The sequence below is a fragment of the Bos indicus x Bos taurus genome, chromosome 28 (genome assembly GCF_003369695.1).
Source record: "Bos indicus x Bos taurus breed Angus x Brahman F1 hybrid chromosome 28, Bos_hybrid_MaternalHap_v2.0, whole genome shotgun sequence".
In the NCBI taxonomy this organism is placed as follows: domain Eukaryota; kingdom Metazoa; phylum Chordata; class Mammalia; order Artiodactyla; family Bovidae; genus Bos; species Bos indicus x Bos taurus.
This window is the reverse complement of record NC_040103.1, coordinates 29,964,634-29,988,064: the sequence shown is the minus strand read 5'-3', so window position 1 is coordinate 29,988,064 and position 23,431 is coordinate 29,964,634. Positions and strand designations below refer to the sequence as shown.

The following is a 23,431-nucleotide window of genomic DNA, read 5'->3' as shown; positions in this document are numbered from 1 at the left end:
CTGGGCATTCTCCTCATCATCCCCCAGGGAAGAGCAAGTGGCCGCGATTGACTCGGCTCAGATCGGGTCCGGTCCGGTCCTCCCGGGTCTCACAGCCAAGCGGGGGCGGGCTCCCACGTGGCGCCCGCAGCCTACCCAAAGCCGTCTCCGCACCCCGGCCGGCGCTCTGATTGGTCAAGGGCGGCGGAGCGTCTCCGGAGCCTGAGGCGACTGGGCCAAACTGGGTGGACAGCGGGCAAAGGGTCGCAGCCAGGCGGGCAACTACCAGAGCTACCCGTCCCGTGCGTTGGCCCCATACCGGGGGTTGAGGTTACCACCCAGCGCCTCGGTCGCGCAACCCTACGTGGCCCCTGGCTAGCGGCAGCTCGTCGCCCTCCACCCTATGTCAGGTAGGGCTCACCTCAGCGCTGGAGGCTCTTCCACCTTCAGCTTTTTGGGCTTTGGCTCCTCCTCTGCCGCTGCCATCTTCGCGCTCCCACCTCACTTACGCTCCAGGGCTCGCCCCACCCCTTCGGCTCCCTCTCCCCGCCCCCTCGCCGCATCACCGCCTCCTTGTCACTAAACCCCGCCCCCTTTGGCTCCTCCCAGTTTGTGCCTCTCCCAGCCCTAGTCTTTTGGCCCTACCTCTTGGCCTTACCCATTGGCTAGTACACAGCTCTTCCAGACCCCGCGCGCTCGACTCCAGGGACACCCCAGACTGGTTTAGGCTGCAGATGAGCGCCTGAGTCCAAAAGAGGTGAAAGCTCTCATTCTTCTAGACCTGGATGATTCAGAAGATGATATCCTAAAATTCAAAAGACGTCTTCTCATTCAGCGTCTTCCCGCTCGTTTACTCTTCCTAAAACTATTGGTTATATTGACGCTGTTAGTCAGGCAATCTACTGGGCATCCCAACTGCAGGGTCCTCACGGCTTTCTCAGCTGTCTCAGCTTCGGTCCGGAGAGGACCCCGCGTCTAATCACTGACAGGCCCAGGAGCCGGGGTGAGTGTGAGGGGCGGGGGAGGGGGGGTGGTCTACGGACAGGGGACATCACGAAAGCTGGGAAGTAGACTGACTAGTTAGACCTCCGCTTCCAGCCAGGGGTGTGGAAGCGCCTCCGGTGCTGTGGACCGGAGCCGCGCCTTCCTCCCGGCCTTCCGGTCTTTCTTGCCAGCTAGGCCGGAAGGGAACGGTACACCTACAGCCCAGTGTTCTCAGGCCTCAAGCTCAAGAGGTTCAGGCTCATTGGGGTCGCTTGTCGTGCTTCGGCGCGGCAAAAAGGTCTTGTCACGCACGGAGAGCTGGAGTACCGACAACTCGGACCTCAACCCCAGGCTTCTACTTTGGAGGACAAAATCCCTAACTGACGCGAGCGGGCGTCCTGTTAGAGGGTGGCACCTGGATGAGCCTCGGTGAATACGGTGAGAAGGGTGTTGCAGTTCTTCAAAAATGAGTTAATAGGAATTTAAACTGAGGAGGTGACAGTTGGATTTGGATTGAAGTTGGAGCTCGATTAAGAAGTTGATAGCGTAGTAGTAGTTACTCAGTCGTGTCCGACTCTTTGCGACCCCACGGACCCCGCCAGTCTCCTCTGTCCATGGGATTTTCCAGGCAAGAATACTGGAGTGGATTGCCATTCCCTTCTCCGGAGGATCTTTCTGATCCAGGAATCGAACCATGGTCTCCTGCATTGCAGGAGAACTCTTAACTCTTTGAGCTACAGGGAAGACTTGTTGATACTTGTTTCAAATTAGTAGTCTTCCTGAGAAGGGTTTCCCAAGTGGCTCAGTGGTAAAGAATCTGCCTGTCAATGATGGAGACCTGGGTTCGATCCCTGGGTTAGGAAGAAATGGCACCCCACCATTATTCTTGCCTGAGAAATCCCACGGACAGAGGAGGCTGGTGGGCTACAATTCCATGAGGTCTCAAAAGAGTCGGACACGACTTAGCGACTAAACAACAACACGTGAGAAAGGAGGAATTTTGTAGGACTTAGGCTATATCCATTTTGAGACAGTAGTTTAGATGGAGATGAAAGGTTGAAAAAAAACTTTCCAGGTGAAAACCAAAACAGGTGAAGTTTCATATAATTTTGGTAATAAGTGTTTGTTTTGTTTGGCAGACACTTAACAGTGACATGAAATGCTGCAAAGATCAAAGGAGGAAGTTGAAGTCTGAGAATAGGTTGTTGGAGTTGATGATTAAGAAGTCATTGGGTCATTTGCAAGAACTGCTTTAATAAGAGTCAGTTATTGAGAGGAGAGACTGCAAGTGTAGACTAATGCTTCTTCATGTGGCGCATGAAGAGAAAAATTGTTTGCAAGCTCCCTAAAAGGTTTGGGGTTTGCTTTAAAGGATACAAGGCACTTTATGAGCAAGTAACTCATGTATAAGATTAAAGATTGAAGAAAGAAGAAGACCTTGGAAGAGAGGAGAGGGGATGGGATCAGAATTAGAGTGAAAGGATTACTGTTGGAAAGGACAGAGGACACTTTCAGTTGAACCATAGGAAAAGTAGAGGATTGAGATGAGAGAAAAATTATTGGAATCCTAATATGCCTTTAGTTGGGAAGCTCTCTTGGCAACAAGATTAGCTTTTCTTACTGAATCTTAGGATTTTACAAGTTTTATGTAATTTTACAATTATGTTGACTGTTTTTCTAAATAGTCAACATAATAGACTATTGGAGTTCCCTGCAGACTAGATATATTTAAGTAGCTCAGTAATATTTTAATTCACACACAACAAATGGTATTTGTAGAGAGGAGAAATTCACTTTCTCAACAAATGACCTTCTCTCCTCTTGCACAGAAAAAATAGAAGCCATCATCTTGCAACCAGGTATACAAATCTGCTTTCCTTCTGTTTAAAGAGGGAAAAGTGCCCCTTCTCCTTAGGAAAGACACATGCTTTCACCAAGTTTCCCAGTGCCATCCTCCCCTAGCTTCTCAGAGTCCTCTTTTTCTTTTTGTTTTTTTTTTACTTATTCCCGCTCTCCCATCATCAGCCTCCCTTCTACTTACATTTTTCCTTTAGCATTTAAAAATATCCTTCCTTAACTTTATGAACTATTCCCCTTTATTTTCTTGCCTTCTCCTTCACAGCTATAGTTCTTGACTATATCATCTAGTCTTCTTATCTCTGTTTTTCCCACTTCTTGCTATGTCCTTCTCAGCCCACTGTAGTATATCTTTTTGCCAGCATTCCACTGAGCTACAGTGAAACTTCTTTCCCTGAGATCACCAATAGCCTCTAAATTGTACATTCTCATCAGGGACAAAATTTGCTTCTTATGAGGAAAAAAAAAAAATCATACTTTCTATGTATAAAGCACAGATATGGTACATAAAGAGATATACAGAAATATTCTGTGATTTTAATAATTTTATGGAGGAGGGGTATGAATGAATGGGGCTCTGAAAAGGCCTCTTCAGATGCAATAATGAAAAGAAAGTTGAGGAACACTGTAAAATAACAGATATTTTAAGTTTCTCTTATAGCTTGACCTCTTTGTGCCATTTAAAATGTTTACCACTCCATTGTTCTGGAAACACACTGACTGACATACTCTAGTTACTTAAAAAACTCTGCTCCCTTTTTTTTTTCTTATCCATCTTCAGCCACATTTTCTCATTCTTTTTGTAGGCTGACTTGATCCATATGCTTCTCAAATGTTGAAGTTCCTTCTATAGGTTTTCTTCTACTATATACGTTCTCTCTTTGCAGTTTTACTCTCCTTTTGTTATAATTTCCATTAATAAAAAATCATGGTTACAGTACTCACAAATCTATCTCCAGTTTGGCTTCCCTCTGAAGCACCAGACCTCTGTATACAGTGGTGTTTTGAATATATCCACTGGGGTCAAATATATCCAGAATTGGGTCAGATTATATAGGACCAGAACTAAATTCCTTTTCCCTCTCATGTCCCCTGCCCCGTCTCTACCCCCAAAACTTTGCTCAACCCTAAATGTTTCTCTTACCTTTTCATTTTGCTTCATCTGTATTGTCAGCACTCTAGATAGGCCCCCACATAAGTCATCTCTCAGCTAATGTCACAATATTCAATTGCCCAATTATCCAGTTTCTATAGTGCGATCTTTCTTAAAACTATAAATTGGATTACATGAATCCCTTGCATAAAACCATTTAAAAAATGACTTTTTGCATTGCACTGGGGACAAAGTGAACCAATATCTGCTTTTCTCCATTTTTATCTCACCACCGCCATCCACCTTCTGAAGTTGCTAAATTTGTACTGGGTTTCTTTATCTTATGTTCTTTCTCACCTTGAAGCCTTGTGGATTTTTATAGCACAGTATTTCCCCTGTTATCTTACTGTATTAAATTGTTTGTTTTCTTTGCTGAACTCTAAATGCTTTGAGTTCAGAGACTCTGTTTTGTTCAACTTGTATCCCCATTGCTTAATATAGAAAACATACAAAACTTTGTTGAATGAACAATGGTCAGAATATTGGTTAAAAATCAGAATGACTAAAATATTTTCTGGTTTCATTCTCTCACCTTAGATACACACCCTTCTGTGCCTCCATTCTGTTATATACAGAAGGAATACATTTTCTTTTTTAGTCACTCTCTTCCAAGGGTATTTTGACTATTGTGATTGCATTGTTTGTGAGTCATCAGGCTGCATGTGTTCAACATTCAGTAAAGAGGGTTTATGAAATATTTAAGCTGCAACTGAAGCTCTGATGGAACTGCCTCTAAACACAGTTTCTTAAGTGGCTTTAATATAAGCTGGGAGAATTCTGTTTTCTGACTCTGAAGTCACTGGAACAAAAGGATAGTTGTGGTAGCTTTCCCAGAAAGTTTATTAAAATAATGGAAGAAGTAACTGCGGCTACTCAAAGGGTAAGTAGCTAAAGAAACACCTTAATTTACACAGCTGCATGCAGTATTTGTTTTTTGCACTAGGCCCTTGGTCTTAATATGGATAGAAGAAATAAGCTCTCTTTCCCTATAGTAGAAGGTTAAGATCGGTTTTAAAGCTGCGCACTTTGAAAGCTGCAGGTACTATGCTTCCATCTCAGCGCTCAGGACAACAGCAGTAAATCCAGATGGTGGTTTGACTTACTCTATTCTTCTGAGACCTGGACGGTGCCAATAAAAACAGCTTTGGTGGAAACTTTTCCTGGAAAGAATTTTTCACCAGCTTAAGACGACAAGTAGGAATCTGGCCCTTCAAATAAAGAAACTACGAAGTCACTTATTCAACAGCAGCTTTTTTAGGGTATATTGTAAGAGTAAAGTAGCAAAGATCCATGCGAACTATACTTTCTTTAGGATAAATAGGTGAAGATAACTGTCAGCTCTCTCAAACATAATATCTGCTGTACGTAATTTATTAGAATACATTTGGCTTCTAACTAAACAAGAAACATATCCTTCAACTCATTCTCTTAAATTTTAAGTTCAAACAGCACATTTGCTGTCCAGTCCAATATGATAACCATTAGCTCCGTGTAGTTATTTAAATTTGATTAAAATTAAAACTTCAGTACATCAGTTGCATTAGCCACATTTCAAGTGTTCACATGTGACCAGTGGCTGCTATATGAGACAGCAGAGGTAGAGAACATGGCCATCAGTACAGGAAATATTACTGGACACTACTGCAGTAGAGTGTGTTCATGATAATTAGCTTCTGGGAGGCAAGTAAGAACAGGAGCTCAAGATTCAACTGGATGTGGGTTTGAATCCTAGCTCTGATACTTACTGTATGACCTTAGATAATTATCATAATTATCATTTCCAGACATTCTTGTCTAATCTGAAAAATGGGGATAAGTATTTATAGCGTTGATTATGAGGATTAAAGAAGATAATGTAAGTAAAGTGCCTAGGATAGTGCCTGGCCCACAGTAAGTATTCAGTTTTAGATATTATTAATTCATTCATCTTTAATGAGTAAAACACTTTGAAGCTGAAAATTAGTTATTGTGAAAGATGCTATATTCCATAGATGGCTCGCCTGAAGTCCTCAAACCTGGGTCTCATTGCGTTCATTACAAAAGTTCCACTTTAATCCGTACTTTATATTTCAGGTGAAAATTTTATTCCACAAAAGGTATATAAATCGCAGATCTTATTTCTGGATAGCCCTGTTCCTTTTTTTTTTTTTAACATGTCAGAGAGCAGAGGTAATAGTTAAAAATCAGTAGGTTCTGAATAGTAAGTCTCTGTATCCCAGTGGTGCTATTTTAACACTCAAATGGAAACTGACACAAAGCAAACTTACTAAACAAGATATCTGACTAGATAAAGTGGAAAAATTTAGCAGGTTCCAGATATTTATCTGGAAATGGCTACCCACTCCAGTATTCTTGCCTGGGAAACCCCGTGGATTGAGGAGACTGACAGACTATAGTCCATTGGGTCGCAAAGAGTCAGGCATGACTGGGTTGACTGAGTATGGGTATTAATCTGGAAAAATTTAGTAGGTCCAAAGCCTTAGCTGTCAGGGTTTATTGCTGCCAACTCAATCAAGGTTGACTACTTGGCTAAGTAGAGATGCATTTGAACAAAGAAACATTTTCTAATAAATAGGAAGCCTAAACCATTAACAGCACCCATATTTATTAATACAGTAATTACTAAAGCACATCTTATTAATTAGTATTATTTAAATTAGTAACTATTGAGCATGCACCACATGGGAAGAGGAAATTATCAGATAAGTCTTTAAATGTCAACTGCTCTCATTAAGTAAATGACTTCCTCTGAAAAGAACTGGTCAGGTTGTCATCATTTTCCCTGTCGATAGAATTGAATTCATTCTGAAAACTCTTCCTTTCCTCTTTGCAGTTTGTCTTCATGCTTAGAAACTATATTAATAGATTTTACATTCTTTCTCCTTAGGCTACATTTATCATTCAGCACTGTAATTTTGAATGAATGGACCTCTAAGACTAAGTTATTGATACTGATATTATTCATATAAAAGAAAGGAGCGAGTTAACGTAATTAGATATTTGTCCACTGTCTCCCACATTACAAGGACAATAAACTCTTTATTTGAAGTATAACTAACACTCAGAAAAGTATTCAAGCTTTTAACAAAAAACCCAAAAAATTAACACAGAATGAACACAACTTGTAACCATCATCTAGATCAAGAAATAAACATTACCAGTACCTTAGAAGGCCAACCCTGTGCCTCACTTAAGTCACCACCCGCATTCTCCTTCATAATAGAAACCGTTTGATTTTTCTTAACTATAGTTTTGTCTGTTCTAGAACTTAATATAAATACTGCATGTATCCTTTTGTGTCTGGCTTTGTTCAGTATTGTATTTGTAAGATTTGTCCGTATTTGTTTCATGTAGCAATAATTCATTCATTTTCATTGCTGTTTCATTTTAATATATTAATTTATTTTCCCATTTACTATTAATAACTAGTAATAGTCTTCACTACTACAGTATATTGTTATGCATGTTTTTTGTGTACATTTGTACATATTTCTGTCAAGCCACCTGGGGGTAGACTTCTGTGTTGCAGAGTATTAAAGAATACTTTGTGTTAATTGAAATAATTTAAATTAAAACTTAACCTTTTTTAAGGTAAGTTTTTAAGGGCTTCCCTGGTGGCTCAGAGGGTAAAGCACCTGCCTACAATGCTGGAGACCTGGGTTTGATCCCTGGGTCGGGAAGATCCCCTGGAGAAGGAAATGGCAACCCACTCCAGTACTCTTGCCTGGAGAATCCCATGGACGGAGAAGCCTGGTAGGCTACAGTCCATGGGGTCGCAAAGAGTCGGATATGGCTGAGCAACTTCACTTCACTTCATCTTTTTTAATACTAAAAACTAAAGTGCACAGTATTCTAAAAATGTGAAGTTTAGTAGCTTTTAGTATAGTCACAAAGTTGTGCAACCATCATTTCTAATTCCAGAAGATTTTTATCACCTCAAAAAGAAATGCAAAACCAGTAATTCCCCATTCTTCTCCCTCTACCCAACCCCTGGCAATGGCTAATCTACTTTGTCTCTATAGATCTGCCTGTTCTAGACATTTCATACAAATGGAATCATACAATCTATGGTCTTTTGTATCTGGTTAGCATAATGTTTAAAGATCCATTCTGTTGTAGCATGCACTGGTACATCACTCTTTTTTATGGCTAAATAATATTTTATTTCAGATATTTATCAGTATTATTTATCCATTAATTGGTTAATGAATCCATTCATCAATTGATATACATTTGAATTATTTCCACTCTTTGGCTGTTATAAATAATGTTGCTACAACCATTTGTGTAAAAGTTTTTGTATGGACATATGTTTCCAGTTTTCTCGAGTATGTTGCTGCTAAGTCACTTAGTCGTGTCCAACTCTGTGACCCCATAGACGGCAGCCCACCAGGCTCCCACATCCCTGGGATTCTCCAGGCAAGAACACTGGAGTGGGTTGCCATTTCCTTCTCCATTCTTGAGTATAAAGGAGTACAATTGTAGGGTCATTTGGTAACTCTGTCTTTAACTTTTTGAAGAACTCAACACTGTTTCCGCACATAGCTACAGTGTTTCGTTTTCTTGCTTAGTTGTCATGGCTACAACCTCCAGTACCATGTTGAAAAGAAGTAGTGAAAATGGAGTATTGTTTGTTCTTTATATTAAGGGAAAGCTTTTGGTCTTTAAGCATTAAATGGTAGCTATAGGATTTTCACAGATGCTCATTATCAGGCTGAGGAAGTTTCTTTCTGTTGCTAGTTTAAATGCTTTTATCTCAAAGGTGGTTGGATTTTGTCAAATGATACTCTGCACCTTTTGAAATAATTGTATTTTTGTCTTTTATTTTATGAGAATTGTATATTGATTGATTTTCACATGTTGAACCAACCTTGCATTCTCGAATAAATCCCACTTGGTCAGGATTATAACCTTTTTAAATGTTGCTAGATTCAGTTTGCTAGTATTTTATTGAAAATTTTTACATCTGTCTACAGATGTTGGTCTGTAGTTTCTTGTATTGCCTTGGTCTGGTTTTGGTGTCCAGATAATACGAAGATACTTTTCTTTGATATATACTAAATTTAAACATTTTCCTCCCACAGAAAATGATCCACAGTCTGTTTCTCATAAACTGTTCCGGTGACATATTTCTAGAGAAGCACTGGAAGAGCGTCGTGAGCCAGTCTGTCTGTGATTATTTCTTTGAAGCTCAAGAGAAAGCTGCTGATGTTGAAAATGTACCACCTGTTATTTCAACACCTCACCACTACCTCATCAGTATCTACCGGGATAAGCTCTTCTTTGTCTCTGTCATACAGACTGAAGTACCACCTCTCTTTGTAATTGAGTTCCTACATCGAGTTGCTGACACTTTTCAGGTTGGTTATTCATCAAGTCTTTTGAATTTGGATTATTCAAGTTAGTTCGAGGTGGGACATAATTATATTCTTTAATTTTGATGTACAGTCTGTTTCCCTCTCTCTCTGTCCCTCTTCTTTCTAACTAAGCATATGTTCATAAAATGTAAACCTTTTTAATAGGGCATACAAGTAGCACACACGGCTGCCCCTATTTTATGAGAACAGAACAATCTCATGGTCACAGAAACTGTATTTTTTTAATGTATTATAAATTATGTCATCAGGAAATAATAGTGCCCTCGACATGCAATTCTTTGAATGGCACCAAAGTTTTTATAGGTTATGAAATCTTGCATTACTTAAATTTTATTTTTTTTCTTATCTTGCTTAATGTACCAGTAGTTTAAAACTAATCTGTGTTTTTTGGAGTACCTAATCAGGGAAAATGAAGTTTATAGTTCTTATTCTGTTTTAACATTTCAGTGTACTTTCTGGCATAATTTGTAGTAGGAATTCAGTTCAATCTAAAAATATTAAGAAAATATTGATATAGTATATAGAATTATAGAGGGCTTTTTTCCCTCTGGTTTACATATTTTCAACATCTTAAACAGTGACTTATGCTACTGTAAATATACCCTTTATAATAGAATAAAAAATATTTAGCAAACCTTTTTCGTGCCTTCCATCGTGCAATACTATGTGTATTTTATTAGGACTACTTTGGTGAGTGTTCGGAGGCTGCAATTAAGGATAATGTGGTCATAGTATATGAGCTCTTGGAAGAAATGTTGGACAATGGATTTCCACTGGCTACTGAATCTAACATCTTGAAAGAATTGATTAAACCACCAACAATTCTGCGTTCTGTCGTCAACTCTATTACAGGTAAGGTAAAACAGTCTATTAGGAACTGAGCCATTAAAACTTCTTAAACAATTCATTTTTGCTTGTGATCTGGCAGATTATTAAGGTAGTCCATTTTGGCCAGAATTATAGTTAGTGGTAATGTTAAAATGGATATATCAGTATATTTCTTTTCATGAAAAGAACCTATATCTTAAATGATAAGAGTTTTTGGTTATTACTCTTTTGTTATAAGTTTTGCTTCAAGACTACAGCAATATTATTGCTATTGTTTAACACTGAATAGTAACACTGAATAAATTATCCCAGTTAACCATAAGCCAGTGTACTGGCTGCTGTTAACTGTTGTAGTAATCACTTTGTAATATATATATACCAAATAATTATGTTGTATACCTTAAACTAATACAGTGTTATATGTCAATTATATCTCAGTAAAGCTGGGGAAAAAAACAAAAAATAAAATTTAGAAAGTAGCGTTTTAAAACTGGCATTACCCTGTGTCAGTCGCTAAGTTGCGTCCAACTCTGCAGCCTTATGGACTGTAGCCCTCTAGTCTCCTCAGTCCATGGGATTTACCAAGCAAGAATAGTGGAGTGGGTTGCCATTTCCTTCTCCAAGGGATCTTCCCAACCCAGGAATTGAACCCATGCTGCCTGCATCTCCTGCATTGGCAGGCAGATTCTTTACCGCTGCATACCACACAATTATTAGAGTACAGAAAGTTTAAGACTCTGCACCATAGAGTATATCTTACCTCCTTCAAGTCTTTATTTTACATATATAAAAGATGTATTAAAGAGAGAAAATTAATGTATTTGTGAGATTTTATGCATTATGGGCCTTGTACTTGTGTTGCAAACTTCTAATTTTGCTTTAGTTCATAAGTATAGCTAGAAATTAGAGCTATTCAGATGACAATATTGTTTTGAAAGTATCAAAGTCTTCTAGAGAAAAATTTCTATGAACTGTTATATGCCACTCCATGTATATACTCCATATATACTCCATGTATACTGTCCACCATTGCAAACTCCTTTCCAAGTGCACTGACCTAAAAAATGGGTAAACAAGGTCTATAAGAATGTGGTCTTTCCATTATTCATCCTAATCCTCAAGAATAAGTATCAGGAGAAATTTAAGGAAAGATAAGACGAGATTTCTTTGCTCCTAAAATGTAAACTCTGGATGAGAAACTGAGGGAAAAAAATTTAAACATATAAATAACAGTGTAAGATTCTGAAATACAATTCCATAACTTTGTAGACAGTGTCGTGACATTAGAGGGTACACATCATGTGCTGTTAAATGAAAAAAAGAGGGGGTGTGGAATACCTTGGTGGGCCAGTGGTTAGGGGTCGGTGCTTTCACTGCTGGGACCTGGGTTCATTCCGTGGTTGGAGAACTAAGATCCCACAAGCTATGCAGCACTGCCAAGAAAGAAAACACACACACACACACACACAACCATAACAGGTTGCCCATAATTATAAATAAGTTCAGTTCAGTTCAGTCGCTCAGTCGTGTCCGACTCTTTGCGACCCCATGAATCGCAGCACGCCAGGCCTCCCTGTCCATCACCAACTCCCGGAGTTCACTCAGACTCACGTCCATCGAGTCAGTGATGTCATCCAGCCATCTCATCCTCTGTCGTCCCCTTCTCCTCCTGCCCCCAATCCCTCCCAGCATCAGAGTCTTTTCCAATGAGTCAACTCTTCACATGAGGTGGCCAAAGTACTGGAGTTTCAGCTTCAGCATCATTCCCTCCAAAGAAATCCCAGGGCTGATCTTCAGAATGGACTGGTTGGATCTCCTTGCAGTCCAAGGGACTCTCAAGAGTCTTCTCCAACACCACAGTTCAAAAGCATCAATTCTTCGGCACTCAGCTTTCTTCCCAGTCCAACTGTCACATCCATACATGACCACAGGAAAAACCATAGCCTTGACTAGACGGACCTTTGTTGGCAAAGCAATGAATGTCTCTGCTTTTGAATATGCTATCTAGGTTGGTCATAACTTTCCTTCCAAGGAGTAAGCGTCTTTTAATTTCCTGGCTGCAGTCACCATCTGCAGTGATTTTGGAGCCCCCAAAAATAAAGTCTGACACTGTTTCCACTGTTTCCCCATCTATTTCCCATGAAGTGATGGGACCAGATGCCATGATCTTCGTTTTCTGAATGCTGAGCTTTAAGCCAACTTTTTCACTCTCCATTTTCACTTTCATCAAGAGGCTTTTTAGTTCCTGTTCACTTTCTGCCATAAGGGTGGTGTCATCTGCATATCTGAGGTTATTGATATTTCTCCCAGCAATCTTGATTCCAGCTTGTATAAATAAATATTCCCACCAAAAAAATTTTAAAGTTTATAATACACAATAAAGATCAAGAGAGTGGTTCAGTGGGTGAAGTAATCTCTCTTGAACTGTAGTGGGTGGTCCTAGGGCAGGGACCTGGAGAATCAAAAGAATTTAGGAAGGGAGGGGAGGAATAAGAACATTCTTCATAGATAGAACCATATGAGAAAAAACACACAGTGGAAAAATCTTGAATTGTGTTAACCTGTTTAATGGAAGCAGAGCTGTTTTTCAGTTGAGTCATGAAATAAAAAGTTAAGTTGAGGAAGTCCTTGAATTCTAGGCTAAATATTTAGCTTTTATCATAAAACCAGTGGGATAGCATTTCAAGGTTTTGAGAAGGAAGATTAAAGCAGTATTTTTTAAAAAATTCTGGAAAGCAGCAGGGTTGGAGACAGGCTCATCGGCATAATCACACTACAAAGTTGTATGTGTGATTGGACTGCAACTACAACCAAACATGGGTTTGAACGGCAAGAGTCCACTTAAGTCCAGATTTTTTTCAATAAATACATGTTATAGTACTACACAGTCCACGCAGTTGGCTGAATCTGTTAATGCAGAACCACGTTTTGAGAAGGCCAACTGTAAAATCATATATGGATTTTCATCTGCACAGGAATCAGCACCCCTACACCCTGTGTTGTTCAAGGGTCAATTATATATTTTAAAGTGAAATCAGAAAGAAAGCAAAATTATCAAAATAGAAGAAAAATAATAGATGCAACCTGCTTTGAGGGAGATTGTGTGTATGTGTGTGTGTGTCGCTAAGTCATGTCTGACTCTCTGCGACCCATGGTCCGTAACCCACCAGGCCCCAGGCTCCTCTGTCCATGGAATTTTCCAGGCAAGAACACTGGAGTGGGTTGCCATTACCTTCTCCAGAGGGAAATGTTTGAAGAAATATATATACCAAAATGTTAATAGTAGCTATATTTCTATAATAGGAAGATAGTTTTTAGCTACTTTTCTTAATTTTTCACATGTCATTGTTGTTGTTAAACATGTACTACTTTTGAATTGGAAATGTAAATTAACCAGAATGTTAAAGTGTCGCAGCTCAAGGGTGTATGTTTTGGACAACCAGACTTATTTTAAGATATATGTCAGTTTACCAGGAAATTAGCCAGACTTTGAATATTTTCCATATCACATATGGGTATGCCGTATGAATGTGCTGACCTTAAAATGTTAAAAGGCCAGAGTATGTTCTTCATCCAGTTACTCCACATCCAGTTACTCTCCACATGAGAGACCTGTTTGGCAGCATCTCATGTATAATTTAAGCTGGATACCAAATGGCCTACTTATCACTCTGCATTCTCAGTACAAACATTTAATCAGCAAAGGGTTTTGAAACATCTAGCCTGTTTTCATTACTGGCAGCAGGAGGAGATTCTGTTGTTAAGCCACTGGAATTAGGTTAGGTTACTGTAACACACAGGAAGCAAAAGATAAGTAAATGAATTTAACCTGGTTTGGCAGACACACACAGGACCATGTGGCCTATTTCTGTCTTCTAGAAATTTGATCATGTTGGTATGGATATGTCTCTGACAATTCTATAAACCATTTACACTCAGTGGAGAAAAACCCAAACACTGAACAAGCAGCTAAACTATTTGAGGTTTTTTTTCTGCTAATAGCTTTTCTGGTGACCATTTTATCTGTTAGCTTTGCTTTCTGTTTTTCTGATTTCTAGGCAGTAGCAATGTTGGGGACACACTCCCCACTGGGCAGCTGTCCAACATTCCATGGCGCCGCGCAGGAGTAAAGTACACAAACAATGAAGCCTATTTTGATGTGGTTGAAGAAATAGATGCAATTATAGATAAATCAGGTAATTGTGTGCGTATTTTCTTATCGGGGAAAAACCATTCAGGTGACATAAGCTGAATAGAAAACTGATATCCCCTGGCAGTATCATTTACCGGAAAGGCATTCGTTTTCAAATCTGTTTATTTTGCCCAGAGGTTACATACAATTTTCATAACCACTAGTTGAGAAATGCCAAACGTTTGTAAATCAGAGAGTAAGTCAGCTTATACTTTAAGCCAATTACCGTATATTTATTTACCTTGCCATTCATCCAGCCTAATATGTGATGTGTATCTACTACGCACCACACCTTTTACAACCACATTGTGTGCAGTCCTTCTAGTAAAGGCCCCAGACTAAAGAACAGTACTGTATTAGAATCGTAGTATTTTACTAAAAATATCTAGTCTAGCTCTCACATGTTATGTGGGGGAGACTGAGACTTAGAAGAGTTAAATAATCTGTTAAGGTCACATAGCTAGTTGGTATGTCAAAATGACTTACTGTGAATTACAGACACTATCTCTACAGGGAGTTTCATTCTTATTATAAAAATCCATTGTATGGAACAGTTGCTCTACTGTTAAAGAATAATGGTTCCTACTTCTTAACATTTCATTAGAAACTTGGCTAATTTTATTTAAAATATTTGAACTTCGAAAAAAAATGTTCAAACCAACATTATTTACAGTTGCCAAGATGTGGAAGCAGCTTAAGTATTCATCAACAGATAAATGGATAAACAAGATGTGTATATATACACAATGGAAAATTACTCAGCATAAAAAAGAATGAAATTTTGCCATTTGCACAACATGGATGAACTTGAAGAACATTATGCTAAATGAAATAAGCCAGATAAAGAAAGATAAATACTATATATCACTTATATGTGGAATCTAAAAAAATACAACAAACGAATGATTTTAACAAAAAAAAAGCAGACTCACAGATACAGAGGACAGATTAGTGTTTACCAGCGTGGAGTGGGGCAATAAAGGGGTGGGAGAATGGGAGGTACAATCAGCTGGGGTAAGATAGGCTCACAAGTATCTGTAAAGCACAGGGAATATAGCCAATGTTTGTAATAACTAAATGGAAAATAACCTTTAAAAATTGAATAATTTTTTTAATTTTAAAAATCAGTGGGAAAAAAGTATTTTAACTTCACATCCAGCAGTCTTACGAGGCTAACTCTATAAAGATAAGGATGGGTTTGATTTTCCTTAGAATCATCATATTCCAACCAGAGATAGGAACAGGCCATGGCACTCAGTAAAGAAGTTGTCTGAACTGGTGTAATGGATCCTCTGTCCAATAACCTTTTAATAGCTGTGCAAAGCTTCAGTATGTCTGACACCTGGGAGATATCTCCATTACTTCAGATATAGTGATAGCTCTAGTAAAGTAGAGCTATTTTACTAGAATACATGCATATTCCAGTGATACCTTTATTATTCCTTTAGGATCTACGGTCTTTGCAGAAATTCAGGGGGTCATTGATGCTTGCATTAAGCTCTCTGGAATGCCTGACCTTTCCCTTTCTTTCATGGTAAGTTTTTTTCTGTTTTGTAACTCCTTCATGCCTACTATATATGAAGTACTAAATGAAATGATAAATACTGATACATGTTTCTTTTAGATCGCAGTGGATTATGTAAGAAATATTCCTAGCACAGCTTCCAAAGACAGTAGCTTACATGATGAGCACTGCCTTTATGGATAGGCTGCGGAGAGGGCTTTGCCTCTGAGTATATTAGAAGTAGCTTAAATGTCTGGCTGGCTTCTGCAGATCTGTGGTGCAGCTTTTACTGAATTGTTATATGCTTTGTTGATATGAAAAGGCATTGATCTTTCATCATTTTAGATTCAGCATGCTACACCACTGAGAACTACAAAGAGAACTGAGCTCTGAGGCTGCCTCTGCCTCTAACTTGCCCTGACCTTGAGCTTTCTTTGAACCTCAGTTTTTTCATCTCTGAAGTGGAAATGAAACCACTCACATTTTCTACCTCATGGGAATTACTGGAATTGAATTACTGAAATTCAAATAATAATGTATATAAAATATTTGTACACTTGAAAGCATTGTGAAACGATAAGACTGTGTTGATATGGTCATGATAATAAACTTACATGACTGCTTTATCTTAAGGAAGCATATTTCTCAGATCTCATAATATATCTGACTGGAGTTGTCCTATTCATTACACTTTATGAATATGGTTGTCTTCTCTTTTCCATGGCAGAATCCAAGGCTTCTGGATGATGTCAGCTTCCACCCCTGCATTCGGTTCAAGCGTTGGGAATCTGAAAGAGTTTTGTCATTTATTCCTCCAGATGGAAACTTCCGACTCATATCATACCGTGTCAGCTCACAAAAGTATGTTGTTGCATCAACCATAATCTTCTGTCATCTATCAGTGTGCTGTGTAGAACTCACTTTTTCCCTGTTTCATTCTAACAGTTGGTTACTTCAATTCACCATTGCTCCCTTTAGCCATCGCTTACCAGGAGACCCAGAACAAACTGGTGAAAATACATGTGGAAAATATAATTAGTATGGTTTGAATCTTAAGAGTATAGAGTAATAGTAAATATATACCTGAGAGCAAGCATTTGGGACCATGCATAACCTGGATGAAACCATGAACCCATGCCATAATCTTACTATGATCTGTGGACATTATGGCTGATAGAAGGACATAGACTTACCTGTAGCTCTCCAGGACATCCCTCAACTAACTGGCTTGAAGTCACTCTTCTCTGCACTGAGGTTTAAATGAATGATTTAGCATCCTGGGTTGTAGCTGGTTTGTCCCTTGAAAACATCAGAAAGTATTTGGACAACATCAAAACAGAACTTAAAAGCAGAGGAATTTTTTCTTGGCTCTTACCACAGAGAAACTGATATATTTAGTTTGTGTAATTCTAAATTATCTTTCTCTGGGATCTTAATTCATTTCTTGAAACCAGGACTGTTTGTGCCAATTGTTGATGCTGTAATTTTATATCTTGATTTGTATACTTACTGCTCAGAAATTGTATAATTTCTAGCACAGTGGTTCCACAACACTGTGCTATATTCAACTGCCCTGGCTCAGATACTGAACCTGCAGTTCTGCAGGTATTAGATATTGTATACTAGGGTTTTCATGCCACCTCCAGAGCTCACACTATTAATTATATGTTTTTTGTGGTTGTGTCTTTCTTTCTCTTTTTAGTCTAGTGGCAATACCAGTGTATGTGAAACATAGCATCAGTTTCAAGGAGAACAGTTCTTGTGGTAGATTTGATATTACAATTGGACCAAAGCAGAACATGGGGAAAACTATTGAAGGAATCACAGTGACAGTTCACATGCCAAAAGTTGTGTTGAATATGAACCTGACACCAACACAAGGCAGCTATACATTTGATCCAGTTACCAAGGTACAGTCACCTAAAATCAGGAGTGAGCAAGTGTTTCTGCAATCCTCATTTTGTGATCTGGGGACATGGGAGGACAGAGGGAAGGGTCTAATATCTTGGTTGAAATTAAAGCTCTTAACAACGTAGAATGCAGACTGTGCTGTGCTCTGCCACAGGAGAGAATCCTGCATCTGCTGCTAAGTCGATGAACAGAAAAGTGAGACATTCCTTCTTCCTTCAGAGTCTGCCTTTTCTTATCCATTGATAATCCAGAGGTTCACTCACTCTTCAATGAGGAAGATGTAAAAACTTTTTAAAAAGAGAAAAGCATTATGTGCATATAATAATCTATTAATGGTTAATAGATATTACAACATATCAATTGTTAAGAAGTTAAGACCTTTCTCTTCCTTTTTAATTTTAAAGCATTATTTCATACTCTTCCACAGAGGATGCTCACTAGGAAAGTTGCCTTCTCACCCTCCATACATTTGCCTCTAGCAGAGGGAGTTCAGAGAAACTGTAAAAGATGATTTTTCTCTCTGCTTCCTGCTTGGGTAAAAGAATATGATTCTTTTCCTCAGTAGAGTCATTGAGCTGCATAGTAAGTGAAGTCTTTTTTTATTTAACTATAAAATCATTGAATGTTAAAGATCATCTAATCTAGTCCTAAGGAGTCAAAGAATCTCCCCAGAGACCACACAGGGCTGAGAAATTAAGCAGGAGCTCCAGATCCCTGGCCTTCACCCCAGCTTCAACCATAACAGCTTTACTTTCTCATCTGTTACTGAGCTTCCTCACTCAGTAACTTCAAATAAGTATTTCATTTGAACAAAGGGTTCCATCACTAAAAGTTTAAAAGCACTAATTTAGGCCCATCTTCTCATTTTACAGAAAACTAAACTTAAGCCCAGAGAGAAACAGTAAAGATGGCATAGTGGAAAGGGTGTTTGATACCAGATAGCCTTAGGTTCAAATCCCAGCCTTTCCTCTAAGTGACCTTCAGCAACGCATCTAACTCTAGCTTTAGTTTCTTTGTTAAAATTACACAGAGTTTTACATCATAGACTTCTGAGACAGCGTGTGAATAGTGCTGAGCAGAGTATTATATCCAAAAGTAGATGCTCAGCAAATGCACCTACTTCTTTTTTCACTCTCCATTCAGAGTCACAGAACTAACTAGTGGTAAAACTCAGTGGAAATCCCAGGTCTCTTATTCCAAGACACTGTGCTTTATTTTGTACAGAAGTTTATTGTCTTTGAACATTTGTCTTTAATAAATAGTTCCAAAAAATAAATAGTTCAGAATGTTTTTTGTTTTTTTCCTTTTTAAGGTACTAACGTGGGATGTGGGGAAAATCACTCCACAAAAGCTCCCCAGTCTTAAAGGACTGGTAAATTTACAGTCTGGGGCACCCAAGCCAGAAGAGAATCCAAGCCTCAACATACAGTTCAAGATCCAACAGCTTGCTATTTCAGGTAAGGAGAAATCTGATGTGTGTAAGGGTAACTGAGTTTTGCTGAGGTCAGCTGCTAGGAGCTTAGAAGAGTAACTGACATCCCGTCTCTACAAAGAGCAACAACTCCAGTATGCCTCTCACTCTCCTTGATTTATGAGAGTGATTTTGGAGAGCACCTTATTTCACATAGCTTCCCTTCACCCCTACCCTCATTCAAGCACAAAGAAAGAAATCATTTATACTCAGAGTAGAATTATCCTTAAAAGACATTGCTTGTCCATATGGGAATCTGAACTAAAATCATACCCTCCTAGTACTTCAATCTGTGAATGCTAGAAGGAACATTGCTTCCAGATCTTGAAATGGACACTGGCTAATGTCAGATTTACTGTATAGTAAATTCTGTTTCGTAAGCAAATATTGTATTGGTTGATGTGACCAGGATTGTAATTTGTGCCTTTCCTTCCGTGTTCTTTTTGACACAGGCTTAAAAGTAAACCGCTTGGACATGTACGGGGAGAAATATAAGCCATTTAAAGGAGTCAAATACGTCACAAAAGCTGGAAAGTTCCAAGTGAGGACATGAGAAGAGGCCAGAATTCCTGAAGATGTATTTGTTTTCCAGGTGTCATCACAGTGTATTACTATTAGGTACCAATTGGGTGGGAATACATATTCTAGTTAGAGCATTTGTGTCAAGCCACACACCGCTAACAAAGTTGCTTAGTTATCGATGTAGGGTTCTTAAGGAACTTTAAGCTAAGGAAACTTCTGAATGACTTAGCTTATTTGTACCTTGCCACTTAGGAAAATTTTAGAGGTGATTTCCTCCATAGGAAGGCACCAGCTAGAGGCTGCACATTTTAACAGTCAAGGCAGAAGTCTACAGTGATAACCTCTCCCCTAAAACAAGTGAACTGGTCTCAGCCAGCAGACGCTGTCTTAGTCTGAAATGTGATGTATCAAGTGGAGCGGAATGTCATATTCGATCGTAGCCATCCCCAATCATCTGTCCCAACAGAGGAATAATTCCTCCCACCCAAGAAGTTTACAAAGAACTGCCTCTTCAAGTGTTTGCCTTATTCAGCTTTTCACTTGTGCCATTAAGCAAGCACTGTAGCAAAAGCCACTCCACATGGCCCTGGCAGGGAGCACTGCTGCTCCGTGCTCCATTCTCACTGTACTTGGTATTGTATTTTTTATAAATGAGATTTTTATGTAAAGCTGATTTTGGTTTATGGGGACCTTGCTGCAGTAAGTACAAGCTCAGTTTTGTGCCACTTAGTTCATCTGTTAGCACAGTAGAAGTCATTTGTATCAAAGGGGCAAATGCTTTAAGGTAATAAAAGGGAACACTACTTCTACTTCTGCTTTTAGGAAGTTATTGCAAGCACAAGCATTGGAGATTTTGAACAAACTAACGTAGTAAAAGAGAAACTTAAGTGAACCTTTGCTGTCTTCATGTTTTATAAAGCTTGTCTAATACGACTTATAACCAATTAGCCTAAAGCCCTCATGCCCTAGTTCAGATAAAGGAAGAAAATGTGCCTGCCTCAATACTGTCAAATTATTATTTTTTTTAATCTTTTATCTTTTTTTCTTCCTGTTCTTAATAGTTTCAATTTGCCTACATTCTTTGCTTTCAGGGGGACTCCCTTTGCATAGTGCTACCCAAGGCTATAGTCAAAAGATTCCTCTCTGAAACTATTGTTGAAACTGTCACTGGAGTACTTAAATATCTCTACTCTACTGACCAAGTAGGTGAAAGTACATATAAAATGAGGCAGAAACAAAATCCTCGGTAACACTCATAAACCTGTATTGATCTTTATGGTTGGCAAGTCAGCCCACAGTTATCATTTAACTTGGCTGACTTGGAAGTCCTTGCCCACTTATTTTGGTTCATTAGACATGAAGAATAGAGAAAGTTAAGATCTAAGTGCTTGTTCTTGCTATTAGTTTTCTCCCTGTAACTCCATTCGTTTTGTTCTTCTCAACTTATAATTCCCTTTCCCATATGCTAACAATGGCCCTTACACTCACCCCATTCTTGTCAAGGGCTGGTGGTTGGTGCTGATGCAGGGAGCCCACTGCACAGCAGCGTTCTCTGCCTGCCTATGGCACCAAGCCTGCCTTTCATCTAATATGAAACATCACGTTTTGCAATTTCTAGGACAACCAGTATCAGCTTGGCAGCTAAAATTAAGATCTTGCCAAATGTGTATTCCCTTTGCATAAGGTTGGTTACCCAGTTCAGTTGCTTTTCATTTTTAATGTCTTCCTTTTCAGAGTTCATACCTCAAAAGAGCGATCGGTACATTTGCTTTTCTTTCTGCAGAATCCCTCATCTCAACCATCCATATATGGACTAATTTTCTTTCTCTGCTACCCTCCCATATCCCAGCAGATTGTATGCCAAGAGTCCCTTGCCTCTAGTAACGTCTGCTAAAACTTCCAAGGAGACTGTTTCCTTTTGCAATTAAATTATTGTATTTATTAATTTGATGGAATCCAGTAAGTCCTTTCTCTAGCTCTGGCTACACTGTCAATAAAAAGATGAAAACAACAAGTTGATTTTTTTAGCTTGACTGTTAATTGAGCATTCTCAGATGGGCATGCCTCAGTGTTCAAGCAGGCTGAAAAAGAAAGTCCCTCCGTCGTTGTCTGACTCTTTGCAACCCCATGGTATACAGTCCATGGAATTCTCCAGGCCGGAGTACTGGAGTGGGTAGCCTTTCCCTTCTCCAGGGGATCTTCCCTACCCAGGGATCAAACCCAGGTCTCCCACATTGCAGGCGGATTCTTTAGCAGCTGAGCCGTGATCCCATTTTACTCGGCATCATCACACAGGGTGTGAAGGTTGCAGCAGAACACTTCCAAATGCTCCTCTCTTGACTGATTATGTTAATAGCCCTGTATCTAAGATTCACCCTTCTAGCCACAGACTGAACAAGAAGTGATGGAGCTCCTCTCCCTACCACCACCTGCTGATGACTAAGATCCATGAATACTTAATCGTAATGAAGTATTTTTCAAGCATAGAATTCCAGATAGACTCTTGTTCTAACTTCTTAAGGGAGTATAACCCAAAAGCTTATTTTCTGCATAAAGGAGTCACCATCATTGTATTCAAAGGGAGTTCATGTGATGGGTTTTCCTTAAGTGCCACTGTAGAAGAATCCATGGAAGATAGCGATCCTGTAGTCCTTTGAGTCATCTGACTTGAGAATAATGATAATGCAGGAAGAAGGCCGCACCAGTGAACATATGGTGAGTAGCAAAAATGAGGCCGTGACTACTGTTTCCAGATACTGCTGAGCTAACTCAGTAGCCTTGGGCATTTCCCTGTGAGTTGAATACCCAGAATCTGCCTCCCTAGTCGGCAGCTTTTCTAAGTTAAAGCAGTGATAAATGTAGTCAGCAGTACTCTCCCTCTTTAGTGATATTTAGATCTAGAAAATCAATCAAAAATACTGATGTCCCAGCTCCACCTTAAGAACCTGTTCCTACTCTTTGAGCTTCCTCAGGAAGAGGAAAGCTATCTCTGCCTCACAGCCCTGTTTGGATCCCTGGACTTTGGACTATGACATGTAGACTCGCAATATTCCTGCACATGTAACAGCTTTAGCTTCTTAGGGGATAGCGATGGCCTCCTCGGAGAGCTGGACTCTTCTAAGACAGACTCTGTCAACCAGGGGATGGTCTGTACCATCTGCCTGCTTTCCTCTTACTGTTGCTGCTGCTGCTGCTGCTAGGTCACTTCAGTCGTGTCCGACTCTGTGCGACCCCATAGATGGCATCTCACCAGGCTCCCCCATCCCTGGGTTTCTCCAGGCAAGAACACTGGAGTGGGTTGCCATTCCCTTCTCCAATGCGTGAAAGTGAAAAGTGAAAGTGAAGTCACTCAGTCATGTCCAACTCTTCGCGACCCCATGGACTGCAGCCTACCAGGCTCCTCTGTCCATGGGATTTTCCAGGCAAGAGTACTGGAGTGGGGTGCCATTGCCTTCTCCGCCTCGTACTGTTAGCCTTTGTCAGTTCTGCTCCTTCTAGTGTATAATCCCCAGAGTTGTCCTTTATTACACAGAACTTGTGAAGTAAATGTATTACCACTGGTTTCTACTTCTTCCAGTACAATACTGGGTTAAATAAAAATCTTTAGTTTCTTCATTTTTGAGGATTAGCTTCATTTGCTGTTCTTCAGAAT

General features: G+C 39.4%; 2 protein-coding genes across 8 annotated transcripts in view; one reads left to right on the top strand and one right to left on the bottom strand.

Annotated features, from left to right (window-relative positions):
* The window catches only part of ADK (adenosine kinase), a 543,710-nt gene extending 543,193 nt beyond the window's left edge, over positions 1-517 (bottom strand). The window contains exon 1 of one of the 4 annotated variants that reach the window (XM_027530299.1): positions 401-517. In XM_027530299.1, the coding sequence (XP_027386100.1) occupies positions 401-465 (65 nt within the window). In that variant the 5' untranslated portion in view covers positions 466-517. The remainder of the gene's footprint in view (positions 1-400) is intronic. The other 3 variants (XM_027530300.1, XM_027530304.1, XM_027530303.1) reach the window with 3 other exon arrangements.
* On the top strand, positions 254-21,794 carry AP3M1 (adaptor related protein complex 3 subunit mu 1). 4 transcript variants are annotated; one of them, XM_027530298.1, is made up of 9 exons: positions 254-389; positions 9,058-9,333; positions 10,032-10,203; positions 14,238-14,375; positions 15,820-15,905; positions 16,603-16,736; positions 17,578-17,785; positions 19,099-19,243; positions 19,710-21,794. In XM_027530298.1, exons 2-9 carry the CDS (start codon positions 9,061-9,063, stop codon positions 19,808-19,810), a joined length of 1,257 nt encoding a protein of 418 aa, XP_027386099.1. In that variant the 5' UTR covers positions 254-389; positions 9,058-9,060; the 3' UTR covers positions 19,811-21,794. The 4 variants fall into 4 exon arrangements, with proteins under 4 accessions (XP_027386099.1, XP_027386098.1, XP_027386096.1 ...); XM_027530297.1 differs by lacking the exon at positions 254-389 and adding an exon at positions 624-736; XM_027530295.1 differs by lacking the exon at positions 254-389 and adding an exon at positions 624-982.
* Positions 21,795-23,431: the final 1,637 nt, after the last annotated feature.

Excerpts from the sequence above, each read along its gene's own strand:
- AP3M1 (XM_027530298.1), top strand. The coding sequence starts at position 9,061 with ATGATCCACAGTCTGTTTCTCATAAACTGTTCCGGTGACATATTTCTA. Across the intron at positions 14,376-15,819 it reads TGCAATTATAGATAAATCAG|GATCTACGGTCTTTGCAGAA; the intron begins GTAATTGTGTGC and ends TTATTCCTTTAG. Across the intron at positions 15,906-16,602 it reads ACCTTTCCCTTTCTTTCATG|AATCCAAGGCTTCTGGATGA; the intron begins GTAAGTTTTTTT and ends TTTCCATGGCAG.